This window comes from Rhinatrema bivittatum, chromosome 3, assembly GCF_901001135.1.
Source record: "Rhinatrema bivittatum chromosome 3, aRhiBiv1.1, whole genome shotgun sequence".
In the NCBI taxonomy this organism is placed as follows: domain Eukaryota; kingdom Metazoa; phylum Chordata; class Amphibia; order Gymnophiona; family Rhinatrematidae; genus Rhinatrema; species Rhinatrema bivittatum.
In genome coordinates, this window is record NC_042617.1 from 271,455,964 (window position 1) to 271,482,358 (window position 26,395).

Genomic DNA, 26,395 nt, shown 5'->3' on the forward strand with positions numbered 1-26,395 from the left:
ACGCTCTGGACCTCACAATGAGGCAACGGATTCACCTTCCAACAGGACAACAACCCTAGGCATACAGCCAGGACAACCCAGGAGCAGCTTTGGCACAAGTCTCAGTGGCCCACCCAGAGCCCCCGACTTGAACCCAACTGAACATGTTTGGATGGACCTGAAAATAAATCTGGGCATGCATGCTCTCCATCCAACCTGACAGAGCTTGAGAGAATCTGAGAGAAGAATGGAAGAAAGTCCCCAAATCCAGGTGTGCCAAGATTGTAGCATCATACTGAAGACGACTTAAGGTTGTAATCACTGCAAAAGATGTCTCAAAGTACCGAGGAGGGAAAATGCATATTACCCATTTTAGAATGTGGAAATATTGAAGAGGAGGTCTGAATACTTTCTGAATGTACTGTGAAGTTCAGAGACATTATGTGAAAGGGAAGCACCCACCCACCTCAAATCTTGCAGAAATAGGCCTATCTATTCAGCCATCTCCCATTCCATTTTCCTAGGTTCACACACTCCACTGGCTTCCCATTAAATGTCAAATATTTAAACTGTTGCTCTCATTAAATACATTGTTTTACATATAGTACTTGCATTATTTTTAAATGCCTTTGTCAGAGCGCCAAATAAAATCATAGCATCCAGTGTGGCAAGGGCATATATTTGAGTGTACTTTGTGGCAGTAGGATAGCAACCTGAGAAGCCACTCACTGCACCCATGGTGAAGATTAACAGCAGCACAGAGAAGGCAGAACACCCTCATGCCATAAGACCCCCCCTGCACAGACTTCCAAGCCAGTTTTCAAGATTATCAGCAGTAAAACCATTTCAGATGAAGCAACTAATCAATCCATCCTTTCATTGTTGGGCTTAGAAAATGTCATCCCAGGTGGTGACAAATAGAATGCCTCCATACATAAATTGTATGTTTGGGAGAGGTTGCTTACATCACTGAACTCTAGAGGCAAGTTCTCAGTGGGCTGTAATTCTGCAGCACTGAGATACAGCTCCATGGGGACAGCTTCCTGCGGCTCAGGTACAGAGAGCACCTGTTCAGGTTTATACATTTGAAGAGGCAACTGAAAATGTAGAGGACAGCACGGCTCTTCAGTAAGTCCCAAAGGAATGGGCTTGTTGCATGGCACCTCATCTGAGCCCCGGCACAGCTTGAAAAGAACCTGGTTGGTATCTTGGCAAATATCTGAGAAGACTGAAGTTAAGGAAAATCATCAAGGTAATATTCAGCATTTGAATATGGTCCAATTCACAACATGGGGGGGGGGGGGGGGGGGGGAAATTTGGCCAACCAAACTATAAGAACATGCCATGCTGGGTCAGACCAAGGGTCCAACAAGCCCAGCATCCTGTTTCCAACAGTGGCCAATCCAGGCCATAAGAACCCGGCAAGTACCCAAAAACAGTCTATTCCATGTTACTGTTGCTAGTAATAGCAGTAGCTATTTTCTAAGTCAACTTAATTAATAGCAGGTAATGGACTTCTCCTCCAAGAACTTATCCAATCCTTTTTTAAACACAGCTATACTAACTGCACTACCACATCTTCTGGCAACAAATTCCAGAGTTTAATTGTGCGTTGAGTGAAAAAGAACTTTCTCTGATTAGTTTTAAATGTGCCTCATGCTAACTTCATGGAGTGCCCCCTAGTCTATTATCTGAAAGAGTAAATAACAGATTCACATTTACCCATTCTAGACCTCTCATGATTTTAAACACCTCCATCATATTCCCCCTCAGCAGTCTTCTCCAAGCTGCAAAGTCCTAACTTCTTTAGACTTTCATCATAGGGGAGTTGTTCCATTCCCCTTATTTTGGTCACCCTTCTCTGTACCTTCTCCATCACAATTATATCTTTTTTGAGATGCGGCAACCAGAATTGTACAGTATTCAAGGTGCGGTCTCACCATGAAGCGATACAGAGGCATGATGACATTTTCCATTTTATTCTCCATTCCTTTTCTAATAATTCCCAACATTCTGTTTGCTTGACTGCCTCAGCACACTGAACAGACAATTTCAGTGTGTTATCCACTATGACACCTACATCTCTTTCTTGGGTGGTAGCACCTAATATGGAACCTAACATTGTGAAACTATAGCATGGGTTATTTTTCCCTATATGCATCACCTTGCACTTATCCACATTAAATTTCATCTGCCATTTGGATGCCCATTTTCCAATCTCACAAGGTCTTCCTGCAATTTATCACAATCTGCTTGTGATTTAACTACTCTGAACAATTTTGTATCATCTGCAAATTTGATTACCTCACTAGTTGTATTTCTTTCCAGATCATTTATAAATATATTGAAAAGTAAAGTAAGGGTCCCAGTACAGATCCCTGAAGCACTCCACTGCCCACTCCCTTCCACTGAGTCCTTCAAAATTCCTTTATTATTTGCCAGACTCTAGGCCTGAGTTTCGCCTGTCACGGGGCTGCTTCAGGGGCTATAAAAGATAATCAATGAATAATAAATAATATAATCAATTCTATAAATTAAGAGAATAAAACACTGAGAAATAATTAAAATTAAAGATTAAAATTAAAATAAAAACAGACACAAAAAGTAGCTCTACTTAAACATTAAGATTGCATAATGAATAAAAAAATTTTTTTGGAAAGCAAAACAGAGGACGACAAAAAATAAATAAAATTTCAGCAAGATAAAAACAAACTGCCTTAATTATATCAAAAGTGTAACAACCAATTGACTGAAATATTCATAGAATAAAAAGTGTAACAACCAATTGGCTATTCTTTGTTTTTTTCCCTTACATCCAATGGGCAAAGAAGAGCGTAGTCTTCCAAATCTGTTTGCTAAATGAAGGCAAGGAAATCGACTGATTCAAATGAAACTCTGAAATTATTAGTAGGAAAGAGGCATCTGTATGAATCTGGAGCCTCTCAATCAATTTAAGGCTCCCTAGAAGACAGTGCCTCTAATTCAGTGATCCTCTGAGCTGAACAATTGAGATCTAGGAAGTCCATCTTAAATGTCAGTAATCTCAGCGAAATAGCTTTGAGGGGCAAACTGTGGTCCCACCAAAAATGACACCACCAAATTCAGATCCCAAAGCAGAACCAGAATCTGGAGCAGTAGTCTACTATGTTTAACACCTCTCAAGAACTGACATCCGGTTGAGAGGACAAAGTCTTACCTTATATGCACCCTCTATAGAAAGAAAAAAAGTCACTACTTTCGCCTTCAGCGTATTAAGAGCCAAGCCCTTAGAAAGGCCTTCCGCAAAATTCCAAAAATCAATGGAACTGGCACATTCCCAAGAACACAGACACCCCGAATTATCAATCTTTGAAAATTCTCCAAACCCACACACGAGCTAAGCAGGTGAAGAATTTCCTAGTCTTAAGAGTCAATACTTCGGCCTGAGAATAACCCTTATTTACTAACCATGCCCTATCAAGGATTTGGTTCCTCATGAATACAGAACCCCGGCCAAATAGCTCCTTGTGAAATGGAAGTTTTAGAAGGCTGCCGCACAGCAGGTACCAGTGATGCTCCCTGCATATTCTGGCCAGTCCAGAGTCACCAATATCACCCACCTGGGATCACAAAGTAAATGGAGTAATGTCCCTGTCCTTCATGGTCTTTTGGACTGGAGTCATGGCCTTCAAATCAAGAAGCCTCTGCAGAGTAGCTTTTACCACGTTTCTTTTTATGACCGAGTGACAGGGAAAAACAAAAAAAAAAAAAGTGTCTGAAAAGAGATGAAAAAATTCCAGAGCGTAACTTTTATTATCTCCAGGACCCATTGATCCACTGTAATTTGAGCCCACCCCCAAGAGGTAACTGTTTTATCTTTGGTACCACAGATAGGAATCCCAAGCACTCGTTGTGCCACTCTAGCTGAGCTAGAGCATGCCCTCCATCCCAACCTCTTTCTTAGATCAAAAAGGACTAAAATCTGGAATATGGTCTAGACCTCTGTCCTGCAGAAATTTGGCTCTACCCGAATCTCCTGGAATCTAAATACCTATTGAGACATGGGAAACTAAGACGGATCCTTAGATCTATCTTCTAGAAGCCTCAGGACCTTAAGAGTAGTCCCACTTTTGCCATTTTCTCTAGCTCTTCTCCAAACAAAAGCAGACCCTTAAAAGGCAGCTTAGTCAAGTCAGTCTTAGAGATAGAGTCCATTGACCAGTTGCGCATACAAAGAAGCCAATGAGCTTTATGGACGCCATTCCTCTAGACAAGGCACAAACCAAGTCATAACCAGCCCTCACCAAATATGCCACTCCCAGCTCCAACAGCAGAGACTCATCTCCCAGTTCTCCCTGGGCATCCTGTGCCAGTCTCAGCCTAGACCTTGCCACAATACACCAACATCTCAGTGTCACGCTCATAGCCTCAAAGGCTTGTTTAAGCACAGATTTTGGTTCTGTGACTTCACCTTCCACTGGAACGACGGTCCTCCGTCACTGACGACACCAAGGCATCTACCTTAAGAAAATGGAACTTCTTCACCTGTAGTTCCAACAGTTGCAACTTGGCCAGAGAGTGGCCCCTCTAAAATTAGCCTCTGGAGCTGCCCATTCAAAAAAAAAAAAAAAAAAAAAAAAATTCAGATCCTGCAATGCCTGGTGGTGGGGAAAACTGCCAGGACTTTCTCAAACTGACCATAATAGAGTCTTCCTTGGGAGAAGGTTTTTTTTAAATCTGTGATCTGCAAAGTGCACAAAAACTAAAATCAGGGACCTGAATTCGTCTCTATGAAAAATGCAGCATGGAAGCATAATTCTCTCTGGAGGAAATTCACCTGCCTCTAATTTTGCATCATTATCCCCTTAAGGAAACGTTTTAAAACCCTCCCAGGAAAACCTCTCTTCCACTGGAACTCCCTCATTTATTGCCTTAGGCTTTTTTTTTTTTTTAAATTCAAGTTTTATTTTCAAAAGTAACAAATACAAATCATTCTCTAATGATAAAACATTCATGTAACATAGTAGAAAACCCTCCCCCCACCCTTCCCAACTCCCCATATTGTTCATACAACATCTAGAATTCAGTTATACTATTGATTAAACCGTAAATCACCAGCTCCGAAATCTTAGAATATAGACACAAAAAGTAAGAGAAAATAAAACAAATTCCCCTTTTTACATATGCACTAAGAATGACCCTCCTGTTACTTTGGTTTCATAGCAATCACCACAAAGTAAGCAAAGAACAAACACTTCATAGGCCAATATAAAGTAATAAATATACCAATACCCATTAGGAAAAGGACTGCATAAAAGGAACCCCAGATGGATCAAAAGGAGGAAATTCTATTATGCTTAGCTGCAGTGAGAGAGGCTAGGTGGCAGTAATTATGTAATTTTTCCACAACATTAGAGAAAGAAGGCACCTGTTTGGATTTCCAATTTTGGGCCAATAGTGATCGAGCAGCAATGAACACTTGTACACAAAGCTTTTGTTGTTGCTTATTTAAACCTGAGAGGGGCATATTGAGTAAGGCTGAAGCTATGGAAGTGGTACAATTAACTGCAAGGAGTTTGCTTATCCATTTAAATATATTTTGTAAGAATTGCTCAATTCTATCACAATGCCATCATATACGTATAAAGATCCCTTGCTGTCCACACTGAATCCAGCATAAAGGGGATTGATTTGGATAAATTGCATGCAGACGGTCCGGTGTTTGATACCACTGGAATATTTTATAGCAATTTTCTTGCATTTGTGCAGATATTGAGCATTTAGTGGCTGCTGAGTGTATAGACCTCCGTGTTTTAGGGTCCAAGGTTAATCTCAAATCCTGTTCCCACTTTAGTACACGAGAAGGTGTTTGAAAACTCTGATCATTTAATAAGCTATAAATTTTAGAAATTATCCCACGTAGTGAGTCAGCATGAGTGACAAGTTTCAAACAAAGATCTGCTCTCGCATAATGTTAGATTTTCGTATATGGTTCAAAAAGTGCTTAATTTGTGCATATGCAAGGAAATTGACATTCCCTATATGGTATGTATGTTCTAACTCATCTTACACTAAACAGAGGGAAGTGCAGGTAATTCAATAAGTCCCCTCAACTTCAGATTCTTTTCAAAGGTTTCTTTTTATTTTTACATCAGCAGCTCCATTGCTTAGACAAGCATAGAATTTAAGAAGGGTCCCCGACACGGACCCGTGTTTCGCCAAACCCGGCTGCATCGGGAGGGACAAGCATTTAGAGACAGGGATTCTTCAACTTTTAAGGAGTACAGCTTATCCATAGCTCTTCCCACTCGCAGACCCTCTTCCAGAGTATCCCACTCCCAGATCCATGACCTGCTGAATTAACTGAGGAAACAAGGTCTTAGCCGGGTCCCGTAATCCCGCTAGGACCAGGTCCACCGTATCCAGTCTGGGGTCCTCTGGAGGTGCCGCAATTCCTAACTCTGCCAGGACATGCGGAATGAAAGGACAAAGTTCCTCCCTCTGAAAAAGGCGAGCGACCCTGGGATCGTCGCCTTCTCCTGCTCATCTTCCAAGTCCACCACCGCCGGAGGTGCAGAAGCTGATAAAGGGTCCTCACCCAAGGCCTGCTCTAGCCCAGGCTTCGTCACAGAGAGATCGGAGGGGCCACGAACCCTCCAAATCCAGACTGCTCCTTATGGCTCCGGCCTCCTGGGCCGCTTGCTGGGTGGCCCCTCCGGAAGCCTAGACCCCTCCCCGGGCCGCTGGTCTGGGACTGGTTGTCCTGGCTGGTCAAATAGGCCTGATGCACGAGAAGAATAAAATCCGCTGAGAATCCTGGTGGGACCTGGAAATCCCCCACTGGGGGAACAGGGGGAGGCAGCAGGAGATCAAAAGGGGAGTCCTGGGGATGTCCTGGCAATAGTGTGAGGTGAAACTCCCCTCCCACAATCGATGACAAAACCAGCTGGCACAGTTTCCAAAATGGCTGCCATTCCTGCACTCAGCGGGAACGGAACAGCCTCACTCTCCCTCCTGATGGCTCTTCTACCCGCACCACAGGGTCTGGCCGTTGGACCTGCCGCCGCGCCGGAAGAGCCCTCCCCGCTGGGGAGGCAACGTGTAAAGAGACCTGACCGGGAGAGACGCTGAGTCAGCTCCCCACAGGCACCACCATGTGGCATCTCAAGCCACAAAAACCAGCGAGGACAGCACCACCAACCCTCAGCACACCAGAGAGTGGGCCAGACAGCCTCTAAGTGTGACCCAACCCTCTCAAGGCCAGCCACACCAGTAAGACCTGCCACTCCAAGCACTGCCGATCAAAGCACCGAAAAACCCCCCCAAACACAAAATTGTCTTTTTTTTTTTTGGCAAGGATGGCCAGAGGCTTCAGGTCTCCATGGGGGGAGGGGAGGGAATCGGACCACCAGCTATCACCCCCGGCAGTCAAATAAAGGAGCCCACCGTGTCACCAACCCAAGCTACATTTTGCCTACTACCAGGGAGGATGGTCCCCCTAGGACCTACCAACTCCCTGGGAGGACAACCTAGGGAAATATAGAAAATAACTTTTTTTTTTTTTTGCACCACCACCATCTGATGGAGACAAATACTGTGGAGCTGCAGGTAGCACATCGACTTAAAAGGGGGTACTTAGTTTTTCTCTGTCTCCATCTGCTGGAAGGGAGGTAAAACCCAGCAGTCTGGACTGATCTGGGTACGTACGGGGAATCCTGATTTCATCAACTTTCACATGCATCTTTAATTTTAGTAACTATGCCCCGAGTCGTTCGTTTTTTCAATTGCCGTGCTAGAAAGCGGCCTGATTGGTCACCTCCTTCATAGTATTCTTGTTTAGCTAAGTCTAAAACATGTAATAGCTGATCATCATCTAACCTTTGAAGTTCTGTTTTTACCGCAAGCAATTTATGATATGCATGCTCTGACTGAGTGCAAACATGTTGGTGCGCAAGCTGTATGATCTTGCCCATGAGTTCAGCGTGCTTTTCTTGGTCGTTTTTGAGCGAAACTGCTTTGGAGATAAAAAGACCTTGCATCAAAGCCTTTGAGCAGTCCCAAATTATTTCGGGAGAGGTGTGCTCTTGAGAGTTAAATCAAAAGTATTCCTTCAATCTATCTTCCAAGAGCCCTTGGAAGGCATCATCTCTTTATAAAAGATTCATTCAATCGCCAAAAGCGCTGACCATTATCACCCTTATTGAGATGAATATCCAACCACACTGGAGCATGGTCGGACCAAGTAATGTTTTCAATTCTCGCATTGATGACCTTCGTCAATATAGTTTTGTCAACTATGAAGTCAATGCGCGAATATGTTTTATGTGGAATAGAAGGAAAATTATCGAGAGGAGGGGAATAAATGTCTCCATATGTCTACCAAGTCCTATTCCCCAACAAGGTGTGAAAGGATTTTTGGTGCCAATTGGTAACCTAGTTTGGGTGCCAGATTTATGTCAGGGTGTGGCAAAAAGTTAAAATCGCCCACTATAACAGACCCATCCCCTTGAGATTCCAGGAGTTTCCAAATGCGTTCTAGAAAAATACCGGTTGTGATTGGGGGCATATAAGGACAAAAGCGTATATATAATTCCTGCTATGCGTACTCTGATCAAAACATAACCTCCTGGGTCACAGTGCCGTGCTAGCAGTTCATGAGTTAAGCGAGAGATGAGAATACCAGTTCCAGCATATTTGGCTTCTTTTCCGCTTGCTGCTAAGAATTATAGAGGTATTCTCGAAATTAGAGCAAATGCTTGGGCCTCTTGCAGAGATGTCTCTCCTGAATAAAAGCAATTGAGGCATTTTATCCTAATAGTTCCTTGCATAGCAAAAAGTGTTTCCTGGGGTGTTAAGGCCTTTAACATTGAGTGACACTACATGAATCATTTATTATATCATCAGGAACTGGGGTGGATGGAGGAACCTTAAAATTCGCCTTCAGTCCCGCTTTTTGAAACACATCCGATGCATCTTGCAGGGTTTTAAGGCGACAGGAGACTGTTGAAAAAAGCAAAAGGGAAAATCCATCTATGGCGTATGTTTTCTTTTTGAAGAACTTCAGTTGCCTCTCGTAGCTTGAAATGCTTCTGAGTGTGCTAGGAGCAAGATCATTAAAATAGATACTCCAGCTTCCCACCAATTCCAGGAATTCTGCTTTTTAGCCATTTTCAAAATAGATTCCATCTGTGAAAAGCTGTGCACATTAACAATATCCCTTGGCTTATTTCCTCAGCAAGGTCCCAGCGCTTTGTGTGCCCCTTCGATTTGAACTTGAATTTCTGAATTTGGATTATCCTCAGTCAGCCTGTCTGCTTGGGTTAGCAAGTATACAGAGTTCAGTTGCAATGGAGGAGCAATCAGAAAATTCCTCCGTCTCGGGGATTCCTCGCAGGCAAAGGTTAGCACACCTCGACTAGTTTTCTAAGTCCTCTACCTTATCGGCAAGTGAGGCTAACTCCGAAGCCAGAGACTTATTTTGAATAGTCAGCATGTTCAACATGACACTGTGGGCCTCTGTACGAGTGTCCAACTCATCTGCTCGATGTCCTGTAGATGCTAGGTCTTCACGTATGTCGGCTATGGATGCCATTAATTCAGTTTTGTGTTGCTGCATATCTGATCTCAGCTCTAGAAACCACTCCCAGAGTTCAGATCGCATGGGAAAGTCTTGAAAATCTGGTGGAATATTAGAATCATCATCAGAAGTATTGGGTAGTTCCTCCGCGGCCTGCAAGCATGGCTCTGTAGAAATATTAGTGGACTGTCCGTCATCTTTGCCCGCTTCACTGGTTAGTTCTGCCGGCAATTTGTGGAAGGAGAACAGTTTCAAATCTGTGGTTCTCTTCCTAGTAGCCATATAGACACTTTGTAAGTTAATTTGTGAAGTCATGATGTTCACAAATCAGGATTCAGCAGTTTTGGAACTGCATAAGTGAATAGTGAGGCAGGAGCAACAGGATCACACATCCATTCAGTAGCATGGTAAAATAGCGCCCCCCCCCCTGCCTTAGGCCTCTTCTTCAGGTGCCCTATCCAGAAGGCATTGGGAGGGCAGAGACAACACTCAAGACTGTGCCTTGACCCCTGCCAAAAGCCTTCAAACCCTTCAAGACTTCCGGAGAAATTACTGACCAGGGCAAGACATCTCCAGTGCACAAGTAGTAGCCACAATGCTGAACTCTGCCGGAAACAAATCTACACTCTGCGCCCCCCCCAACCTTCATTTCAGTGGTCCACAGCTATGACAGATTCTAGAGTATGCAGGAAGGAAATCACAGCCTCTGCTAAACCAGACACCCATCCTCCACCCCCACAAAAAACTGATTAGTCTGCTCCCTCCAAGCCACAGCACATTCCCAGTAAACCTCTGAGAGCTGCTCCCACCTCAAACACCCTGTGACAAGCCATGCAAAGCGCAGTCTTTCTTCCATGCTCCGCTGCTGGCATCATCTTGAACCTGTGTACCGTGGCTCAGAACACGACACCAGTTAGAAAATTCCCCCAACAAACTGTCCTCTCACTGGGCAGGGTGAAGTCCCAGGTAGGTATAAAAAATGTTCCTATGCCAATGCAGTCCTCCCAATGGTGCCTGGCTTTTTTTCACTTTAAAGGACAGCCAAAAACAAAGCTACAGCTCCACTTATATTAAGAAGGGCAAAAGGAAGATCAAAACCAAAGCACCCTGGCCCTCACCAGCTCAAGAGGGAGTGAGCAATACTGACATGTCTGGAGCTCCTAATAATCTTACCCTCTTTTGACTTTTCCAATTGTGAAGAACTAGAAATCTCACTCAACTGAGGGAGGAAGCAGCTAGTCTTTCACCTCAGCAGTTCTGAGAAAATTTCCTGCATAGGCTAATAGGCCCAGGATGCTTACCTACTATTTGCTGGAGACAGAATATTGGCAGGCTGGTGTCAGCACGGATGTATATAAGGGGTGTCATCAGAGCGCCTGTTGATCTTTATCTGCTGGTTGGTGTGCATAACCCACTTGTCTGGACTGGTCTGACTGTATGAAGAGTTATAGAGTTTTATCAGTGGCCGACACCTGGATCCTTGAAAATTAATGCAATTCCCAGAACTGAATGAAGGATGAGTTCTCTCACCATGGGAGAGCTTCAGGATATTCAAGGTAACTGCCAAAATATCCCTGATTCCAGCATCACGCATTGGAGACTGATGTTCCTTCTTACATTAACTCCCAAAACAATCAATGCAGATTTAAGAAGGTGACCTTACCAGACTACAGGTTTATTGGTACTCAATCACAAAGAAAACCAGCACAGAGACAAATTCTTCTATCTGCATTTCATACAGAACAAGAGCTTGCAATCTCAATTCTTAGCAGCTGTGTTTCTTCCATCTGAAATGGTTGCCCCATCTAAGATTCCAGAACAGCCAACAGACCACAGGAAGACATTCCTCTGGGCACCTGCTTGAAGCCAACAGTTACAAACAAACCATCAGCCTTGATTCAGGGCCAAAAAGACAACCGTACTCAAAAGGGAGGCAGCATTAAGCTGGCCAATAAAGACTAACTTTCAACTTCCTCATCCCTTAGCTTAGTTAAATGGAGAAAGGATACGGGAAAGACAATGTCTGGCCATTGGAAGACTCTGGTTGGAGCATCGGACATCATCCACAAAGGCTAAGCATCGCTGACTGGACCGGGTGGTATGTGCCTGAAATGTAGAAACATGGTAACAGATTACATGAGCATATCCAGTTAGTGCATCCATTCAACAAGGTAACTCACTCAGTGAAGTTTAAGTCTGAGAATGGCTATAAACATAATATTTGTGGCCAGCTTGATTTATTCATTTACATTGTTACTACAGAGTGAAACAGCTTATAAAATGACAAATGTGTACTCTGCATATAACTGCCAATAAACTGCTTGCAAATGTCAAGATAATAAAACTGAACATAACCTGCAAAAGACCCTTCCAAAAGGCAGTAACCTGTCTGAGCTATGGAAAAAAAAAACATGCCCAGCATTATCCATACGGTATTACAATACAGAGGGTGCAATTTCAAATAGTTCTCTAGTTATCTATGATAGCAACACACAGAGAAACTGTATACTAACAATATTTTTTTATGTTTATTCACAGTTTGTATCACCTCCTACCTAAACAATTAAAAAAAACTTACTAGCACACACACATCCCATACATACCATTTAAAACACAGAAAGTATCACAATATTTTTGACATACAAAATCGCTATTACAAAATTTCTTTTTAATTACATTTAGTTATTCTTCATTGCAATCTCTTCACAGATATCAATGGACGCTCATTTCCATCGTCATTACTTCTTCTTAAGATATCAAATCTGTTATTCACGGATATCAATGGACACTCATTTTCATTATAATTGTTACATAAACTTAAGAAGTCAAGTCCAAATATCTTCGTTTCACCCCCGTTCATGAGGGCTTCCTCAGGGACTATAAATTCTATCAATATATTCTGTCTTCCAATTATATCCTATAACCAAAATCAATAGAATTACTTTTGTATCTCAAATTACCAAAAACACTTCCAAAAACTTATCAATAGCTTGTATCTCACGTGACCAGTCCACAATATAACCTGTTCAACTCCAATCCGCTACTCCATATCTTCAAATGTAACCACTTGCTTGCAGTGCCACACTTCAAACTTCGCACTAGCTCTTTCTTAAATTCAATTGAATTTCTCTATGAATAAAGCGAATATCACATTAAACCTAAACTAAAACCACCAACCTTCACCAAAGCACCATATCCGATTCCTGCTGCCAGATACTTCCGTACTCACATGTAACCGGAACTGACGTGCTACTCTGTCATTCACCAGACGTCATTCTGTACTAGTTCCCTAGGTCCTTATAAAGCGAAACAAATCATGACCCACCTATCTAAATTAGCCACATATGAGTCAACAAAGCTGCTACAAACCATTTGATGAAATCCCATTAATATAACTGAACATAGGCACAATTCAAACCTAACACCCGTCAATGTAGCTCCATAATGATACTCAAAGAGGGTGACCAACCCCTCAATCCTCCAACATTGCAATTCACAAATTCAAAAAAAGGCCATTCAATTGGCCCAGTAAGACCAAATGGGACCCCCGTCCGCCAATTAAAAATGAAGCGCTGTTCAATTTTTCTTAATACTGCAGATAGAACTTAAAAATGGAGGTGATCTATCTGTTTAACAACAAAAAAACAGATATCACCCAAAGAGTGTTTCTTTTCCACCCAAAGGTCCAAAGGGGCGTGTTCTCTAAGCGATTTAATCCGACTTCTAAGTTCAATGATACATGATCGAATAGGTCTCACAGTTTGGCCCACATAAATCAAATTACACTGGCATATGATGGCATATATTACTCCGCTAGTATTACAAATGAACACCTTAGGTATCTTATAAGGGCAATCTAAATTAGGATGTTGAAAAGTCTTACATTCCAATACAAGGGGACACACCGAACAAGTACCACAATGGGTCTGTCCGTGGTCCTGATTCTCATCAACACTCTCCCTCCGATATTTTAACTTGTCCTTCAAGGATTGACTTTTTTTTTTTTTTTTTTAACAGCAAAGATAGGGCTCTCTGTGAAACAGTGTAACGGAGACAAAATGTGCCAGTGCTTCAAAACCACATTTTTCACTTCAGTTAATTTAGAGGAAAAAGGAATAGTGCAAATCATCCTAGTAGGGGTCTCTGTCTGATTTTTTAATAATAAATTATCTCTATTAGAATATAACGCTCGTTTGTATGCCTTCTTAATGGTAGATAGAGTGTACCCCCTAGAGATAAATCTAATCACATAGCCGCTGTGCTTGTGATTCAAACTCAAGAGTAGATGTACATAACCGTCTGTACCATAAGAACTGACCAATGGGTATATTATCCTTTAATTGTTTAGGATGAAAACTCCGATAATGTAGCAAAGTGTTTTTATCGGTTGCTTTCCTGTAAACACTTGTGACCAATCATTTATTCTGAATATATACTCATATCAAAAAATGTCACTGTTTATCTTTAGTGAATGTAAATTTTAAGTTCTGATCACTAGAGTTTAATAGCGACAAACAAATCCAATTCCTCATCATTCCCTCGCCAAATGAAAAATAGTCAATATATCGTTTCCATATATCATTCCTGTTGAAACAATACAGAACTATAGACTAATTTATCTTCAAAATATGAGACATACAAACATGCCACACTAGGCGCCATAGGCGAACCCATCGGAATGCCTTTAGTTTGTAAAAAGAATTGAGTTTTATAGCTAAAACAATTACATGTCAAAGCTATTTCAGCAATAGTGGTTAAAAAATTCAATCTACACTCAAATGTCCATTTTTGATAACTCCATTCTGATGATATTTAAAGCTTCCACTTGGGGAATACTTGTATACAGGGAAGTAATATCTGCTGTTATCAACAGATATTAAATTTGACAATTGGTTTATAAAGTCAGTAGAATCTTTCACATATGATGGAATAGATACCACATGGGGTTGTAAATAATAATCAATTTTAGCTATTGGTTCTAATACTGTGCCGATACTGGCCACTATTGGCCGGCCAGGAGGATTTAATAGGGATTTACCGTATTTCCACGCACATAACCCGCGGGTAATGTGCGTTTTTACCTACCCCGCATGCCCCCCGCGGGGTATAAACGTGGGCGGGTTATGCAGAAAAAATTTTACAGCAGCGGTTAACATCTCTCTCCCCCCGCCCCGGCGCTGTATATCTGCCACGTGACGCTCTGATGCTGCCAGCCGATCCCCCACATCATATAATGTACCTTCTGCCACGTCCAGACGTTTGGCATGCCCTTCCAGAACCAACTTGACATCCTCCAAAGCAGTCTGGAGCTTAGTTAGTCTCCAATCTGGAGACTAACTAAGGTTCGTTGCAGGGCCTCCTCAGTGACAGCAGCCATCGCAGGTTCCCCAGTCTGAGCCGCCGCCATTCTGGATACACGCGGGCGAAGTGGTTGGCAATCAGAGCTGCAGCGGGAGCTCCGGTTTCGCATCCCCCGCGCGGCGCGACTTCACTGCGGCGGGCAGCACAGCAAGGACAGCGGAAGGCAGGTAGGGGGAAAACAGGGCGGCGAATCAGCACTTTTGATGGGGTTTGAGGGCGCGGGGCAGCGAAGGAGGAAACAAAACAGAGTGCGCAAGGTCAGTGTGCCGGCGGCCCCGCCCCCTCGGACAAGCGCGGGTTATATGAGGAGGCGGGGTATATTGAAACTTTCTTACAAAAATTTTGAAAACCTGCGGGTTATGTGTGTGGGCGGGTTATATACGTGGGCGGGTTATTGTCGTGGAAATACGGTATGTACTTTCGGCAATATGTAAAAATATGCCATAGTTGGAAATAGTACCTGCAGAAACTGAAATTCCTTACTTGTAATAACTTTTTCATGCAATGCTTCCTCTAGAATTTGATTAACTTGCTGATGAAGAATAGGAGTAGAATTATGATCTAACGTTTTATAAAATTGTTCAGTCAACTGCCTTAAAAACTCCTTTTCATAATCAGACTCATTCATAATTACGATCCCACCACCCTTATCGGCAAACACTATCTTTATAGATACATCAACACGCAAAAGAACAATGGGAAGCAAATGGGCCCCTGCAGAAGAAGGTTCGAGAGGTCTCGCAGACAGAGGGGTCTGTCCACCACAAGGTTGATTAGATCCACAAACCATGCCATGGTCACTCCGGAACTACCAAAATCACTTCAGACAGAAGAGATTCTATGCGCCGCAGCACCTTGCCAATTAGAGGCCATGGAGGAAACACGTACAGAAGAACGTTCTTTGGCCAGGCGAGAACTAGGGCATCCACTCCCTCTGCTCCTGGCTCGCGGCAACGGCTGAAGAAACGAGGAGCCTTGTCATTGTGAAATGTCGCCATGAGGTCCATGCAGGGTCTGGACCACCTTTCGCAGATGAGAGAGAGTTCCCACTCCCCAGGATTGAGCCGGTTGCGACTGAGAAAGTCTGCCTGAACACTATCGAGCCCTGCGATGTGAGAGGCCGCCAGGCTGACTAAATGTTGTTCCGCCCAGAGCATCAACTGCTGCGCTTTGCTCGCCACAGTTGACTCCTGGTTCCTCCTTGCCGATTGATGTAAGCTACTGTGGTCGCATTGTCGGACAGAATTCTGACAAACATCCCTTACAGTCTTGATTGCAGGGCCTAGAGAGCCAATCTCACTGCTCTGGTCTCCAAATGATTGATCGAACACTGGGATTCCTCCTGCAACCACTGACCCTGTACCAACTTCTCCTGACACACCGCTTCCCAGCCAGAGAGACTGGCGTCTGTAGTGACCACAGTCCAGTTGGGGACTTCCAGGGATACCCCACGGCTCAAATTGTCCGAGTTGAGCCACCAATCTAGATTGGAACAAGCAGAGTCTGTAAGAGGCAGCAGAAAATGAAATTGCTCAGTCACCAGACTCCAATGGAAAGCAACGCTGACTGCAGAGGCCTCATATGAGCAAAGGCCCAGGGGACCAACTCGAGGGTGGATGCCATCGAGCCAAGAACCCGCAAATAATCCTGGACTTTGGGAGGATGCTTGTCCAATAAATTCCGAACCTGCTCCTGCAGTTTGGCGATGCGTTTCCCCTGTTACAAAAACTCAGCCCAGCTGTGTCTCGAACCGGGTCCCTAGAAATTCCAAGAGCTGAGAAGGAATCTGGTGACTCTTCGCAAAATGTATCACCCATCCGAGTGATTCCAAAAGTTGAACCATCCGAATCGCCATGCGGCAAAGCAATTCTGACCATGCTCGGATTAGCCAATTGTCTAGATACAGATGAATGAAGAAACCTTCTTTCCGAAGCTGTGCCACCACAACGACCATCACTTTGGTAAAAGTCCTGGGTGCTGTGGCGAGGCTGAACGGCAGGGCACGAAACTGGAAATGTTGTCCTAAGATGGCGAACCTCAGGAATTTCTGGTGGTCAGACAGGATGCCGATGTGCAGGTACGCTTCCGTGAGATCCAGAGATGTCAAGAACTCTCCCTTTCGCACTGATGCGATGATTGATCTCAAAGTTTCCATGTGAAACCATGGAATACAGAGATGTTTGTTTACTCTCTTTAAGTAGAGAATGGGCCGGAAGGTTCCCTCTCTCTTGGGCACCACGAAGTAAATGGAGTAATGGCCCCTCTGCTACAGTTACACTTACCCCAGGTCGAGGAGACGCTGTAATGTGTCCTTTACTACCCGGCGCTTCTCGACATACGAGCATGGGGAGACTAGAAACTGATCTGGGAGGCGCCATGCAAAATCTAATGTGTAACCTTGTCTTATCACATTGAGGACCCACTGGTCAGAAGTCAGAGTGGCCCATTCCTTGTAAAATTGAGACAATCTGCCTCCCACCACTGGAGTAGAGGAATGGACCAGCCTCAGATCATTGGGAGGACTTGAGTCCACCGGAGGACTGCTGAGCACCTGGTCTGCCAAAGTGTCGGCCTCGAAAGGACTGGGACCAGGACCGTTGCCTTCTCGATGGCTGTCAAAAGGAAGATCCAGAAGACTGGGACGAACGGAATCTCCGATTCCCCCAGAAGCGAGAGCAAGTCAAAATTGCACCCCTCGCCTTTGGCCGATCCTCAGGTAGATGGTGTACCTTGTTCTCTCCCAAGGATTGAATCATGTCTTCCAGGTCTTTCCCAAAAAGCAGTTTTCCTTTGAAAGGCAACGAGCCCAATTGAGCCCTGGAGGAAACATCTGTGGACCAATTTCTCAACCAGAGAAGTCTTTGGGCCGAAACCGCTGAAACCATAGACCTGGCTGAAGTACGCAAAAGGTCATAAAAAGCATCTGTACTATAAGCGACCACCGCTTCGAGGCATCCCGCTTGCATCGCTTCTTCCTCCGTTAGGGCAGTGCTATTTTGCAGCTGCTGAACCCAACACAGGCCTGCTCTCAAGGAGAAACTGCTGCACATGGCAGCTCTGACACCAAGCGTCAACAGCTCAAATATCTTTTTGAGCTGCACTTCCAGTTTCTGATCCTGGAAATCCTTGAGAGCCCCCTTCACAGGGATAGTGGTCTTTTTCATGACAGCTGATACCGCTGCATCCACCTTGGGGACGCAGAGAAGGTCCAAGGCCGCCTCTGGTAAGGAATACAACTTGTCCATAGCCTTACTGACCTTCAGACCCAGGTCAGGAGTATCCCACTCTCGGAAAGGAAAATTAGTTCTTACCTGTTAATTTTCGTTCCTGTAGTACCATGGATCAGTCCAGACTGTGGGTTGAGCCTCCTTTCCAGCAGGTGGAGATAGACAAACAAAGGATATCCTATATGAGGACAGAGCCTATCCTGTAACCCTTCAGTCTAACCATTGTCAAAGCAGAAAACAACAAAACCAGAACAGGATCAAGCAAGTAACCAGAAAGCTCAATGGAGCAGATGTAGAACAATGTAAGATATGGTATGACTAACCGCTCTTGCATACACTTGGTGCTGAGCAACCAAGGCTTCCGGTGTATTTGCTCAGTATTCATGCACAAAAAAGATGTGTGGAAATCTACGAATCTGCAAAAGAAACAAGCTTCGAGAGGACAGAAAAAAGACAAACAGGGAAGAGTGTCTGGACTGATCCATGGTACTACAGGAACGAAAATTAACAGGTAAGAACTAATTTTCCTTTCCCTGTACGTACCTGGATCAGTCCAGACTGGGGGATGTACCAAAGCTTCCCTAAACCGGGTGGGACCGAGACAGTCCCACTCGAAGCTCTTGTAGCCTAAAAGAACCAAGAAGCGGAGCTTGCACATCCAGGCGGTAGTGTTGAGCAAAAGTATGCAAGGACCTCCAAGTGGCAGCACTGCAAATCTCCTGCGGAGAGACTGATTGCCTGTCCGCACAGGGAGTAGCTTGAGAACGCAGTGAATGAGCCGTGAGGCCCTATGGAACCACCCGACCTTGACAAAGATAGGCCGAGGAGATCGCTTCCTTAAACCACTGTGCTATAGTGGTCTTAGAAGCCGGCTTATCCTGATTGGATCCACTCCAGAGGACAAAGGATGGACAGAGACCCGAAAACCATTGGTAACCGGGAGATAGCGAAGTAGAACCCGTATGGCATCAAGTTTACGGAGATCATCCCCAGTCGCAAGGGAAAACGCAGGGAGTTCTGCCGACTGGTTGACATGGAGGTTAGAAGAACCTTCACTAAGAAGGAAGGGCCCGTCACGAGGGATACCCCGGAATCGGAAAATCGCAAAAAAGGTTCCCGACAGGACAGTGCTTGGACCTCCGAGATCCGACGAGCAGAAGAGATAGAGACCAAAAAGACAGTCTTAAGCATAACAGCGTTCAAGGTAGCGCGACAGAGAGGTTTGAACAAAGCCGCACAGAGGGCCCGAAAAACCAGATTAAAACTCCAACGGGCAAGCGGACGAGAAGGTGGACTTGGATGCTTGACACCCTTCGAGCACCAAATCACATCCGGGTGGCCGCTCAGTGATGACCTTCTACCCGACCCAGGAGAGAGTCGAGAGGGGAGACCTGTACGCGCAGAGAACGAAAGGAAAGACCCTTGGAGAGACCTTCTTGGAGAAGAGAGGACTAACGAGATTGGGACGGAGTGCGCCGAGATACCAGACTCCGCCCAAACAGATTCAAACACGTTCCAGATACGCACGTATGCCAGGGAAGTAGACTGTTACCGGGCCCGCAGCAAGGTGGAGATGCGAAGGAGCAGAGGAAGGTGGCGTAGCCGCAGAGGTCTGTCCGTCACTAGGTTGAGAAAATCCACAAACCACGGCCTGCGCGGCCTCTCTGGTGCTACCAGAACCACGGGAACCCGGTGAGGTTCTATTCTTCTGAGAATTTTCCCAACCAGGGGCTACGGGGGGAGCTGCTGCCGCCACCACGACTTTGGTGAAGGTGCGAGGTACCGTCACGAGACCAAAGGGAAGCGCCCTGAACTGGAAGTCCCGGTGGAGGATGTGAACGCAAAGAGACTACAGTAGCCGCGATGAATCGGAATATGGAAATACGCCTCTGTCAAATCGAGTGAGGCGAGGAACTCTTCGGGGCGAAACGGCACGAGGACCGCTCGCAGAGTTTCCATGCGGAAAAGCGGAATCTTGAGAGCCCGGTTGACTCTTTTGAGGTCTAAGATCGGACGAAGACCCGTCCTGTTAGGAAACGACGAAGTAAATAGAATACTGGTCTGCAGCAAGTTCGCTGTCTGGAATCGGGACCACTGCGCCCAGTCACAGGAGCCTGGCGGGGGTTTGCTCCACCGCTTGCCGCTGGGACCGACCGCACGAGGAAAAGAGAAAGATCCCGAAAATCTCGAGCAAAGCACAGGCGTACCCGTCTCTGAGAACGTCGAGGACCCACTGGTCCGACATGGATTTTGACCCATTCCACGAAAAACAGGGAAAGGCGACCGCCTAGGAAGGGGACAGAGGAATGAGTCAAGTGAACTTCATTGTGTAGCAGGCGTAAGGTTGGAGCGCGTGGGCTGGCCCTCGCGAAAGGGACGGCGCCCACGACTGCGATCAAGAAGGAAAAACCCCGAGGAGTCACCCTGCACGTGTGGGGTATACAGTCTCTGGCCCCGAAAACGTGGACGAGAGGGTGTAAAGGAACGGGATGGTTTCGGACGGTCCTCCAGAAGCTTATGGACCTTTACTTTCCCCTAAGGAATACATAGTTGTTCAAGGTCCTTGCCAAAGAGCAGCTTACCTTTGGTTTTAGAGGACGGATCGGCCGACCAATGGAGCAGCCAGAGGAGCCGTTTGGTGGACATCGCCGAAGCCAACGCCTTTGCCTGGACGCGGAGAAGGTCGTATGCGCAGCCTCTGCCCACGGGAGGTCCCGGGTGCAGAGCAACTGTTGAACCCACCTGAGACCTGCCTGCAGCATGAGACTGCTGCAAACAGCTGCATGCACCCCCAGCGCCAGGACATCAAAAATGCTCTTCACATGAGCCTCGAGCATGCGGACCTGGGCGGCTTTAAAAGCTGGGAAAACCCTCCTGAATCGTGACCGCATAAGTAGTCCACGGAGGGATTATTGTTTTTTTTCTTTAAATCTAAGCATACCTCTGGGAGGGGGAACTTGTCCAGTGCACGGCCCCCGCCCGGAGTCCCGCCTCGGGAGCGTTCCATTCCCGCAGGCGCAACAACTTGTGCGTAGGATGAAAGGGGAAGGCGCTTGCCGGATCCCTGATTCCCGCCAGGACCGGGTCAATATCCTTGGGCAAAGAGGCCGTAAGGGTGTCCTTAAGACCCTGGGGTCGTCCCCCTCCAGGGGGAGAAGGGTATCCTCCGCATCCGAATTGGCGGCAGGATCTGGGGGTACCGGATCCACTGGGAGGTTGGGGGGCACCCCCGGGACCACCTGCGCCCCAAGGGACCCCGGCGGCTCCGCAGCTGGTCTAACCGTCAATGGCGCGGAGCGGGGAAATTTTTTGCCAGGGGGAGACTTTCCTCCTCCTCCTTCAGGCTAGCTAAATAAGATCTACGCAGGAGGGAAAATTCAGATAAAAAACGAGCCCTGGAAGTTCCGGGTGGGGGAAGGGGTGCCAGAAAACCCATCCTGGGGGGCTATGGGGCTGAAATCGGGGAGTAGCTACTAAAAAATTGGCCCCCCAGCCCCAGGGAGCTCCGAAAACTGAGCTGATAAAAAATCCAAAATGGTCACCGTTCCCAGGCTTTCCCAACCCGGGAACAACCTCGCCAAGCTCTGGGGAGTCTATCCCCGGGCTAAATTTGCCTGCCCTGCCGAGGAGGGACCTCCCCCACCCGGCAGGGAGGCAGAGGAGAGGCCCCCCTCGCAAAAAACGTGAAGAGGCAGGCTGCCTGCCGCGGCAAAGAGCCACACTGAAGAAAAAAAGCTGCAAGAAAAAAATTTGATTGACAGCCTGGAGGCCCGGAGTGAAGCAGGGGGAAAACCTGCTGACTCCTGCCTGTCTGGCTGCTGGTTCAAGCCCAGGTGGGGAACAAAGATAAAGAATATTGGTCTGCTGCTGTGTAATAAAAGTACTGGAAATACTTTTAAACTTAAACCTGTTTCTGTGCCTCTGGGGTTTTTTTTTTTTTTTTTTTAAAATAGACTGAGTACAGCAGCGTAAATTTAAGACCCTTCGGCAGCCGGGGGTGGGGGGGGGGGGGGGGAAGACTAATACTGGACTACCAGACTCGGTCCCCACACCTGGAAGCGGTAACGGACACAGGCTATGCACTGCACAAGGGAAAAAGCCCCCCGAGTCCAGCAAGAGCCAGGAGACGGAGCCGTCTCCTGAAGAAAAATTCTACAACTTCCTGACTAACCTTTTAATTTTATTTTAACAGGAAGAAAAAAACCACAAAATCCCTAAGGAATAAGTACTTGCTTGATCCCAGAAGGAAGGAAGAAAAGAAAATTATTACTTACCTGCTAATTTTCGTTCCTGTAGTACCATGGATCAGTCCAGACAGTGGGTTATGTCCCCAATCCAGCAGATGGAGTCAGCACAAGCTTTGAGGGGGCGTATCCATATATACTACTACCCCCTCTGCAGGAGTTCAGTATCGAGTATATCAAAGCCCGAGTAGAAACCCCCGAAGGATCAAGTTTGTGGAAACAGATAATGAAAACAATTGTAACCGCAACAAGTAACTGCAAACATCCTACCAACTTGTAGGGAGCTGTGAAAAACAGCGAAAAGAAACGACTGTGAAGACACAGAACACTGCGAGCAAGAAGTAGCGCAGAGCTGAGCAGGATCAAGAACCCAAACGCGGTGGGCGTCTGGACTGATCCATGGTACTACAGGAACGAAAATTAGCAGGTAAGTAATAATTTTCTTTTCCCTGTACGTACCTGGATCAGTCCAGACAGTGGGATGTACCCAAGCTTCCCTAAATCGGGTGGGGTCCTGCGAGGCCTGCTCGGAGAACCTGCTCGCCAAAGCGCCCAGAGACCGAAGAGGCGAGGTGCAGACGATAGTGCCTCGAGAACGTGTGTAACGATTTCCAGGTGGCTGCCCTACAAATTTCCTGCGAGGATACCGAGCGAACCTCCGCCCAGGAAGCCGCCTGAGAACGTGTAGAATGCGCTACGATTCCGGGTGGGGGAGTCCGACCCGACCCAATGTAGGAAGCAGCAATGCCGGCCTTCAGCCATCTGGCAATGGTAGTCTTCGAGGCCTGAGACCCCTTCTTAGGACCGGCCCAGAGTACGAAGAGATGGTCAGAGGTCCGGAACTCATTTGTAGCCTCCAGATAGAGGCGCAGAGTGCGCTTGACATTCAAGAGACGGAGAGACTTCGGCTCTGAGGAAGAGAAGGACAGCAACTCCACCGTCTGGTTCACATGGAATGCAGAAACCACCTTCGGAAGGAAGGAGGGAACGGTGCGAAGCGAAACTCCAGAGTCGGAGAAACGGAGATAGGGCTCTCTACACGACAGAGCCTGCAGCTCCGAGATGCGTCGAGCGGAACAGATGGCCACAAGAAATACAGTCTTGAGAGTGAAATCCTTTATCGTTGCGCTGTGCAGCGGCTCGAACGGTGGTCCCGACAGGGAGCGAAGCACAAGGTTAAGACTCCAGGAGGGACAAGGGTCCCGTAACGGAGGACGCATATGCTTGACACCCTTGAGAAAACGAGCAATGTCAGGGTGCTGTAGAAGAGAGCCCCCATCGCTCAACAGCGAACCAAGGGCGGCCACCTGAACCCGTAGTGAATTATAGGCGAGCCCTTTTTCCACCCCCGCCGGTAGAAACTGAAGGATCTGAGGTACAGAAGCCTTAGCGGGTCTCGTGGCCTGGCTGGTACTCCACAGCTCGAACACCTTCCAGACTCGAACATAGGCTGCCGATGTCGAGGCCGCAAGACAGAAGAGTTCTGCCTGCTCGAAAAATACCGGGCCCTGATGTAGGAGCTGGGGGAGGTGCCCCAGCCTGATTGGCCCGATCACCAGCTGTAGCAGGTCCGCAAACCTGGGTCGCCTGGGCCATTCTGGGGCGATGAAAACCACGGTCCCCTGATGGCTTTCTATTCTGCGGAGCATCCTGCCCACCAGGGGCCATGGTGGAAAAGAAAGATATGGCGGCCACGGGAGAACCAGGGCATCCACTCCCTCCGCGCTCTCTCCGGCGACTGAAGAAGCGTGGAGCCTTGGCGTTGAGAGCGGATGCCATCAGATCCAAGTGGGGGGCCCCCCACCGATGGACGAGAAGTTGCATTGCTTTGTCGGAGAGAGACCATTCTCCGGGTCCAGCAGTTGACGACTGAGGAAGTCCGCCTGGACGTTGTCCACACCGGCGACGTGCGAGGCCGCTAGCCGGACGAGATGACGCTCCGCCCATTGCATCAGCAGCGCCGCCTCGAGTGCGACCTGCGGGCTGCGCGTGCCTCCTTGTCGGTTGATGTAGACCACGGTGGTAGCGTTGTCCGATAGGATTCTGACTTCTCGGTTCCGAAGAAGCGGGAGGAAATGTCGCAGAGCTAGCCGGACCGCTCTGGTTTCCAGACGGTTGATTGACCACTTCGCCTCCACCGTGGACCACGTCCCCTGCGTGGCGCTTCGATCGCAGACTGCACCCCAGCCTGCTAGACTGGCATAGGTGGTCACCACCACCCAATTTGGCAGATCGAGGGACATGCCACGGGCCAGGTTCGGTGGATCCAACCACCAGCCCAGACTGTCCCTGGCATTCTGTGGGAGCGGGAGAATCATCTGATAGTCCTGCAATACTGGTTTCCAACGGGAGAAGAACACCCACTGTAAGGTCCTGAGGTGCGCGAAAGCCCAAGGTACAAGGTCGATGGTGGACCCCATCACTCCCAGGAGTTGCAGGTAGTCCCAGGAGGTGGGCTCTGGTAACGCAGAGAACCGTCGTGTGTGATCCCGCAAGGATTGAGCTTTGTCCTGGCGCAGAAAAACTTTGCCCAGTAGGGTGTCGAAAGTTGCCCCCAAAAAAAAACCCAAGCGTTGCGAGGGCATGAGGGAGCTCTTGGAGAAGTTCACTACCCATCCCAGGGAATGTAGAAACCGTACTACTCGAGTCACCGCTGAGTGTCCATGATCGAATGACTTCGCCCGGAGGAGCCAATCGTCCAGATAAGGATGAACCAGGATGCCCTCCTTCCGGAGAGCTGCCGCCACAACTACCATGATCTTGGTGAAGGTGCGCAGCGCCGGCGCCAATCCAAACGCGAGAGCCGTGAACTGAAAATGCTGGTCCAGAATTTTGAAACGAAGGAAACTGTGGTGGTCCGGGCGGATGGGAATGTGCAGGTAGGCCTCCGTTAAGTCCAGGGAGGCGAGGAACTCCCCCCGATGCACCGCCGCAATCACTGACCGGAGCGTTTCCATGCGGAACCGAACGACTCGAAGGGATTTGTTGACTTCCTTGAGGACTAGGATAGGCCGGAAGGAACCGTCCTTCTTTGGTACGACGAAATAGATGGAATAGTGGCCCGAGCTCACCTCTCCGAAGGGCACGGGCGCAGTAGCGCCTATCTCCCGGAGTCTGTCCAGAGTCAGCTGCACCGCTCCTCTTTTGAGGTCCGAGCCACAGGGGGAAAAGATGAACCTTCCCTGCGGGGGGCGGACAAATTCCAATGCGTAGCCGTGTTTTATGGTATCCAGGACCCACTGGTCCGAGGTGATCCGTGCCCACTCCGCTTAGAAATACGTTAGTCGGTCCCCAATCCTGGGGACAGGGGAGTGGGCGAGACTGGCATCATTGTGAAGACTTGGTATAGGGGTTCCCGGTTCCGGGAGTAGTGCGTGCGGGCCGATGCCCGCGGAAGGCGCGCAACCAGGGCTGAGACCTGGGGGCGGATGGCCGGGAGCCCGTCTGTCTGTAGTCCCTGTAGCGCCGTTGCGCTCTGGCTCTGGTCCGAGAAGAAGAAAACGCTCTGGATGGTCGAAACCTATCCTCCGGCAGCCGATGAACAGCGTTCTCCCCCAGGGACTTGATGATCTGGTCCAAATCCTCCCCGAAGAGGAACTTGCCCCTGAAGGGAAGAGAGCCCAGACTGGACTTAGAGGACGTATCAGACGCCCAATTGCGTAGCCACAGTAGTCGTCGTGCTGCCACTACCGAAACCATGGATCTTGCGAGGACCCGAAAAAGGTCGTACGAGGCGTCCGCCCCATACGCCACTGCGGCTTCCAGCCGATCTGCCTGGGCAGCCTCATCGGACGGCAGGTTCTGAGACGTGAGGAGTTGTTGCACCCAAAGGAGACTAGCCCGCTGGGCAAGCGAACTGCACATCACCGCCCGCATACCCAGAGCGGAGACCTCGAAAACCCGCTTAAGGAAAACTTCCAACTTACGATCCTGTGTGTCCCGCAACGCCGCACCTCCCGTCACTGGGATAGTCGTCCTCTTCGTGACCGCCGACACTGCGGAGTCCACCTTTGGGACCTTGATGAGGT

The 26,395-nt window shown here is 47.4% G+C and overlaps 1 protein-coding gene and 1 non-coding gene across 4 annotated transcripts in view; both read right to left on the reverse strand.

The window, feature by feature from the left end:
• KANSL2 (KAT8 regulatory NSL complex subunit 2) overlaps positions 1–26,395 on the reverse strand; it is a 97,489-nt gene that overhangs the window by 16,181 nt on the left and 54,913 nt on the right. For all 3 annotated transcript variants that reach the window (XM_029594619.1, XM_029594620.1, XM_029594621.1), the window contains exons 7-8: positions 11,545–11,641; positions 945–1,198 (exon numbers count right to left, since the gene is read on the reverse strand). In XM_029594619.1, the coding sequence (XP_029450479.1) occupies positions 945–1,198; positions 11,545–11,641 (351 nt within the window). The remainder of the gene's footprint in view (positions 1–944; positions 1,199–11,544; positions 11,642–26,395) is intronic.
• On the reverse strand, positions 11,308–11,443 carry LOC115088898. Its single transcript, XR_003855972.1, has one exon. It is a non-coding gene; the product is annotated as a small nucleolar RNA SNORA2/SNORA34 family (small nucleolar RNA).